The sequence below is a fragment of the Gymnoscopelus microlampas genome (genome assembly GCF_963454915.1).
Source record: "Gymnoscopelus microlampas genome assembly, chromosome: 14".
Taxonomy (NCBI): domain Eukaryota; kingdom Metazoa; phylum Chordata; class Actinopteri; order Myctophiformes; family Myctophidae; genus Gymnoscopelus; species Gymnoscopelus microlampas.
Window position 1 is genome coordinate 33355307 of NC_139951.1, and position 7418 is coordinate 33362724.

Sequence of the window (7418 nt, forward strand, 5' to 3'; positions counted from 1 at the left end):
AGCCTGCACAAGAAGTTTGGCCCTGATTGGTCCAGCAGTGTGTAAGATCAGTTGGGTACACGCACGCACGCACAACACACTTACACAGGGGTGAAAACATAATCTCTGTCCCCGGACATTACGATGTGAAATTCTTTTCACATAAAATATATTATTTATTAATGAAAAGGTGGGAAAAAAACATGGCAATCATTTAAATAATTAAAACATTTCTCTCAAAGTTTCTTTCTTCAGAAATGGTCATATAAGTAAAGTTTGTGCCACGGTGTCCTTCCACAGGGCATTGGGGGAAATCACATTCCAAGAATAGTAGAAGATGCTTAGCTTAGGCTATTTATTGAAAGGTGCAGACACTTATTTTAACCATATTCACACAGCGGCCATTCTGCTCTTACATCATACCACCCGTCAGAGTTCTTCAGAAGCACGCCTACCAGTGACATCATCGATAGGCAGATTTTCTTTTTCAAACAAGATTTTTTATTTTTTATTTAGATCTTTATTAACGCGAGAACAATGGCTTCCATTATAACATGCTAACTTTCCAGGAATAGAAAGCCTGCAGTTTCTATTGGCTTGGACTCCTCACCGATGATGTCACTGGTAGGCGGGTTTCTGAACTGTCCACAGCCCTCCTCTGAGACACAGAGTGAAAAGACAAAAATGGTACCATATTATAAAGGGTATCAGTGAGGACCAATTATATGAAGATAAGTTGAAAATGGGTGAAGTCGTCCTTAAACAATGTGATTTCAAATGAATCAATGTTCTCCAGAAAAAAAGATTCCATGTTGAACAACAAATGTTTTTTTTAATCATTTGGACAGAAAGTGCAATTGGCTGATTAATCATTCTTACTTACATGGGTAATGGCATAATGACACAATGACAGAACCAACACATTCAGTGTTAAATTTGAGATTTGTTCGATTGAGACTGCACCCGATTAGCACAGGAGATGTAGTTGTAATTTTAGAGCATGCAGAGATTTCAACAGTAACCGCACATACCTACTAGTATCGAGATTGATTTGCCATATTAAAATATAGAGGAAAAAACAAACACTCTAAAAAGGTCAAAATGGATTTGCCTGATTTAAGCAGCATTTGTTAAATACATTTTGCCAACCATTTTTTCCGTTATGCAGTCCAAGTGTCTCTACACAGTTGAATTAGTTCATTACATTACAGAAGCATTGCAAAAGCAAAATCAAACAGGAGCTCTGTGCCACCGCACATACATATACAGTAGCTATTTCATATTTACAGTTATGAAAGGTCCATTTTCTTTTCTTACTGTTGCTTTCTAAATCATTTTTCACCTGAGTTCAGTCCTTGTAATTACCATGAACCCTACAGAATTTCTTTCCAAGAGTTCCATGGATGTGTGATGATGAAAACTGTCACATTCTAACACATTCTTTCCTTCCAGGTTCTCTTTTATTCAGACAGGCACACGGCCCCATTCTCCATTGTCTTGTGCTATCCTAGCAAGGCACCAGGATGCTTCGTCATTGCATACCGACAAACCGCCATCCATTGCCAAGAATATCCAACACATACATTAATCTACCATTATCCTCTAAACATCACGGGAAATTGTCCTCATTCTCAGCAGCCTGACCTTCGTCATGTACGAGTCAGTGGCGTACCCACTGTAGAGGCAGGACAGGCGGTCGCCTGCCCAACTAAGATCTCGCCTCCCCTAGAAAACCCAAATAACCCAATGCTTAATGTCCTCAAAGTCACGCATCCAACAAGCTTTGAACTGAGCAGATTGGACCTTCCGTTCCAGAGATAATGGCCAAAACATCTTGAAAACGGCCACTTTCGCCGGTTTTCGAGTTGAAATTTCTTTTTTGTTTTTTTGGTTGCAAAAACAAATCTCGCCTGCCCTAAATGTAATTCCTGGGGACGCCACTGGTACGAGTTCAGAACATCGCTCATGATGTGTGGAGACGGTGGTCACTTGTCACTCAAGTACGTCTCGACAGTTTGTTAGGAGTCAAAACGTGGGGGAATGGATGAACCGCAAAAAAAACGAGATGAAATCCATCTTTCAACCCTCAAGGCATGAGGCAGCCTCTGGATGGATGGTGTTAATGTACAGTATGTTGAAGTCCTTATGGAGGTTTAGATCTCTATGTCCACAGGCCTGATGTCCCCAGTCTTGTGCTCCTGGACCCAGAGCTCCCTGTCCTTGGCTGGGTCCACGCTCTGCAAATGTTGGTCCACTGGCTCCATCGTCTGGAGAGACAAGGAACAGCAATCAGTTGTGTGCATGATGTTTAGTGTATCCAAATCCCCAATTTGTTGTGCATAAAACTATGAACCTTTTTTTTGACAATGTAAGCTAGGTATAGGGGGGTAGCAGAAGCAACTACATTAACATTACAACATTACAACATTTGTATTCGGAATTCAGTCAGCTGTACATGTTTAACCCATTATAAGACCTGGAACGCATCTGTGTCACTTTTTCATTTGAGCTAAAAAGCATTATTTTACACTTTGGCTATTCAAAAATAGCAGATATACAAGCTCATAGCGCGGCACCGAGTGCCGCGCTATGAGCTAGTAGATCGTCTATTTTTGAAAAATCGCGAAAATGTGTGCAAATTAATATATTTATATTCTTTTAAAGCGAACCTTTTTAACCCAAATCTTTGCTTCTGGGGTGCCTGGAACAAAATATATTAAGATGGGGTTCGGCGGCCAAATACTGTACATATAATTTTGGGGGTCCTTGACATGAAAAAGTTTGAGAACCACTGATATATAAAACATACGTTTTTCAGAAAACGATTTAGAAGACATTTTGCAGAATCGGAACCTCAGGCCTCAATGGGTTAAGGGGACCCACGCATGCAGTCAGTGCATCTGTCCATTATCCGACAACTCAAAAACTACTGACTGCATTGCCATGGAAGACTCTGTGCACCTTCATGATCCAGAGAGGATGGCCCCTACTGATCCTCTACTGATTTTAGCCCTTCCTCTACTGCCACTATTTGGCCTAAATTTCCATTTGCACCCAAGATATATCAAAATGTACTGGGCTGGAAGTACAAATTACTTATTTCCCCTCATGAATTTTGTCAAATCAACTCACCACAGATTGAACCAGTGCTATAGACCATATTCACACGGCACCGCTATTGTTTTCTGACATAATAATGTGTTTCTCATAGAATGAGACCAAAGAAATCACAGGTCACACATTATGGTTTAACCTCAGTTTCCATAGACCATATTCACACGACGGCCATATTGCCATTAAGTCAATGAAATGCCACCCCAGTTGCCACCCCAGTTGCCACAGCAACGCAATGTTAAATTCCAAAATGGCCGCCGTGTGAATATGGACTATAGATGGGTTTCCTGTTAGTAAACATGAGAGGAATATGACCGCGCAGAGGAGGGGGAAGCCTATGGGTGCGTTTGGAAATTACGCACCGGAGCACACTCGCCTATTAGTTTGTATTGGCCAGTGCGCTCACTGCCGCTCAGGGCTGTATTTTCGAACGCGCCTTTCACCCGGGCATGCGCAGATTGCGCATTCTGCTCTGTGATGACGTCGCGCGGAAATCCGTCTATGGAAACTGAGGTTAAACCATAATTTGTGACCTGTGATTTTTTTAGTCTCATTCTATGAGAAACACATTATTATGTCAGAAAACAATAGCGGTGGAGGTGGGACTTTGTTATTTAGCATCTAAATAAATCTCAGGTAACCTGGCAAGTGTTCATTTAGGTTTACTGCATCAGATTCATGTAGATAAGAATTATTGCATTTCATGTTCAAAGGCAATAAAAACTAATTTCAGGCCACACAGGCTGGTGAGATACATTTTGTTTGCACACTACCCATTACACTATGTTTTATTGGAAAACATAATAGTATGATTTTTGAATTTGTAAAATGCTATAGCATAACGTTTTAGTAGTGTTCGTTTATTGGTGTGTACCAATACGAAAAGTGGAAATGTGAGTACTTTGTCCAAAATGTGGATTGCCCTACCTTTTGGGGATTTTTAAATTCCTGTTTTTGATATGTATTCTGGATTTTGGGTCTAGCAAGAAAACCCATTGTTGATGCGCAACCTCTTTCTCTTATTCATAACATTTTAGAGTACTAGTATAGTATGACTTTTCCTAGTTAAACTGTATAGTATGATGTTTTGTATAATAGTAGACAGAAGTATGAAAGCACAATAGTCTAGCATGACTTTTAAGTTTTAATACAATAGTATCACTTTATTTTTTTTGTCAGGCACTTGGAGAGTAATCCTTTGACTCCCTCTACTGTAGGATAGAGGTATCAGTTTGACTTAAGCCTCCAGCATACCACAAACAAAGCCAAACTTGTTTGACTTGGGCAGTGGTTCCTGAACAAAGTTCGGCGAGGACGAAACTGCACTCTGAACCTATACACTGCTGGTGATCAGTCTACAATGCACAGCACTTTGATATAAACTTTTCTCAGAGATTTTGCAGTGGACAACATGTGCACAGACCCAGCGGACAATATGTGTTCTATCTCTCTCTATTAATACATTGTTGTCTGGTTGTGTCAGTAGTCACTCAGACAGGGATTATAGAGGTTTGTGCCGCCTACCCTCCTCAGCCAACCTTTCTTCGAAACAATCCATGGTACTTTGCTGGCGGATTGTGGAAATAAAACAACATAAATCACGAGCGCATACATAGAGTGTCTGACCAATCACACACGATGTACGGCTAGTGGAGGTGTTCGGCTAGTTGGAAAATCTTGGAGGTGCAAGAACTGCCGCAAAAGAACTTCAGCGAGGCAGTGCCGAAGGTCTTTTGCTCTGCAACGATGTAATTTTGTTCTTATTGACCTGCCGAAGCAAAACAAAAAAAGTTCTAGTTGAATATGTATTGTCTGGAGGTATCAGTTTGACTTACACTTTGGTTGAACATGTCCGTCTCATGACGCAGGGTGGTGTACTGGCACAGATGCTGTCTGATCATCTCCACCCTCTCCACCTCCAACCGCTCCAACTCCTGAGAGGGGACGAAATCAGACACAAATAAAAAAAATACAGATAAATATCCTATATAGATATACACGTAGATCAGCAGAACCTTGTTCTCTAGCAATAGAAGTGTAAACATAATGTTTAATGTTATATTTATCAGCGCAAGCAAAAGGCTTGCGGTTATGTTGAGAACGGGTTGGGCCAAAAAATATTAAATGCAATCCAATGCAATAAATATTAAATGCAAACGATTTGATCATCTTTGACCTTCAGTATTTAGTCTTTTTATTCAGTGTGTGGGCCTCTGCTACAGTAGAGTTTTTACTACGTTTCTACCCTTTTTGGTGATTCGACGCTTTTGACTTCACTCCCATCTGTACATGATCAACTCCCTCAGGTTTTATATCATGCAGGCAGAGATGAACGGTCAATAACTTCAAAACGCAACAATGACAACTTAATACCTGGAGTTCTTTATTTATGAGCACATTTTACCTGAAGGGTCAAGTTCAGACAAGAGTTCTGGTAATGGAAAACGTAAGAAAACAGGGATGGATGGACACACTGGCAGTTGCATTGGCTACTCAGGGCGAAGCTGTTCGAGGGTTAAGTGTCTTGCTCAGGGACACTTCGACACTGGACGAGCCGAGAGGGTCGAACCAGCGACCTTCCGATTCCCAGACGGCCTCTCTAAGGGTCAATGATGGGTCAGTGACCTTGCAGGACAGGTCTCTAACCACGAGGCAAACTTACAGCCCACATCCAGTGGTGGAAAGTAACTAAGTACATTTACTTAAGTACTGTACTTAAGTACACTTTTTAGGTATTAGGTATTAACCACTTTAGCCCTATTTTATACCTAGGATATTTGAAAATAGCAGATCTACAAGCTTGTAGATCTGCTATTTTCAAATATTTTAGTACTTTTACATTTGGTACTTTAACTACATTTTGATGCCAATACTTTTGTACTTTTACTCAAGTAAGTTTTGAATTCTGGACTTTAACTTGTAACAGAGTATTTCTATATTGCAGTATTGGTACTATTACTTAAGTAAAGAATTTGAGTAGTTTTTCCCACCACTGCCCACATCACAGTATGCCGATTCGGAAACATTGATTAGACACATGATTGGCTACTTACCAGGCTTGTAGTGACCATCTCTTCAAACCACTTGGACTGAGACTGGTTGTAGAGGTCAACACAGCGCATCAACTCATCTCCTATCGGGAAGGAAGCAAACAGAAAGAGATTATAGTACTCACAGCCCATTAAGACCGGGAACGCATCTGTGTCACTTTTAGATTTGAGCTAAAAAGCATAATTTTACACTTTGGGCTATTCAAAAATAGCAGATATACAAGCTCATAGCGCGGCACCGAGTGCCGCACTACGAGCTTGTAGATCTGCTATTTTTGAAAAATCAAGAAAATGTTAGCAAATCTTTGAATATATCTTTTTTAAAGCGAACATTTGTAACTGAAATCTTTGCTTCTGGGGGTCCCTGGAACAAAATATTTTGATATGGGGGTCCGCGGCCAAATACATGTACATTTTGGGGTCCTTGACATGAAAAAGTTTGAGAACCACTGATATAGCAACATGAGTTTTTTCAAAAAAAAGAAGACATTAGAAGACATTTTGTAGAATCGGAAGATACAAGAAATTCAAAAATAGCTAAAATAAAAATCTACAAGCTCACATTGCATTGCAACGGGTTGTTGTGCTTTTAGATTTGCTAATAGGGCTGGCAAAGTTCGCTTGGGTGGGGGAGTGGTTTGGGGGGCGTGGCCAAGCTTCACCATGTTGGTTGGGTCACTACCAGTCTACAGACCCATCCAACAGGGTACACTCTTAACTCTATTGGTACACTACTATATAGCTTGTACACACAGCGGCACAACCAATGAATTACATAAACAATGTTAAAAGCCAACTGCAAAAACAAACTTTCAAATGTATAAAATGTATAATCATTTGAAAATAGCAGATCTACAAGCTCACAATGCTTGTAGATAGGCTATTTTCAAATGGCTGAAATGTATGGGCTGAAGTGGTTACTGTATGTTTTGTAATAATCAAAATCTACAAAGTAACCACTAAGTCAATGTCACATGAAGAATTGTATTTGAAAACAAGGTACATTTACAGGTTACTATGTTTATAAAAAAGGAAACTCATCAGGCTCAAAGGAGTAAAATGATCTCTGCCCATCCATATTATAATGTGATCATTAACATGTGAGGCAACTGGTGACCTGAGCCATCATCATTAGGATTCGGTTATATTTGCATTGAATGAAAGCACTGCATAATGATAGAATGGCCTATGCATTTTAGCCATGTGAAAGAATGCGGTTCTATTTGCATATAATCATTTTATGTAGAAAGACTATGTATTTTATTTGAACACATG

General features: G+C 40.0%; 1 protein-coding gene across 4 annotated transcripts in view; it reads right to left on the reverse strand.

Moving 5' to 3' along the window:
* Positions 1-791: 791 nt before the first annotated feature.
* Positions 792-7418, reverse strand: part of gas7b (growth arrest-specific 7b) — a 76086-nt gene continuing 69459 nt past the window's right edge. For all 4 annotated transcript variants that reach the window (XM_084077876.1, XM_084077875.1, XM_084077877.1 and 1 more), the window contains 3 exons: positions 6147-6226; positions 4929-5027; positions 792-2246 (listed from right to left, as the gene is read on the reverse strand). In XM_084077876.1, the coding sequence (XP_083934002.1) occupies positions 2133-2246; positions 4929-5027; positions 6147-6226 (293 nt within the window). In that variant the 3' untranslated portion in view covers positions 792-2132. The remainder of the gene's footprint in view (positions 2247-4928; positions 5028-6146; positions 6227-7418) is intronic.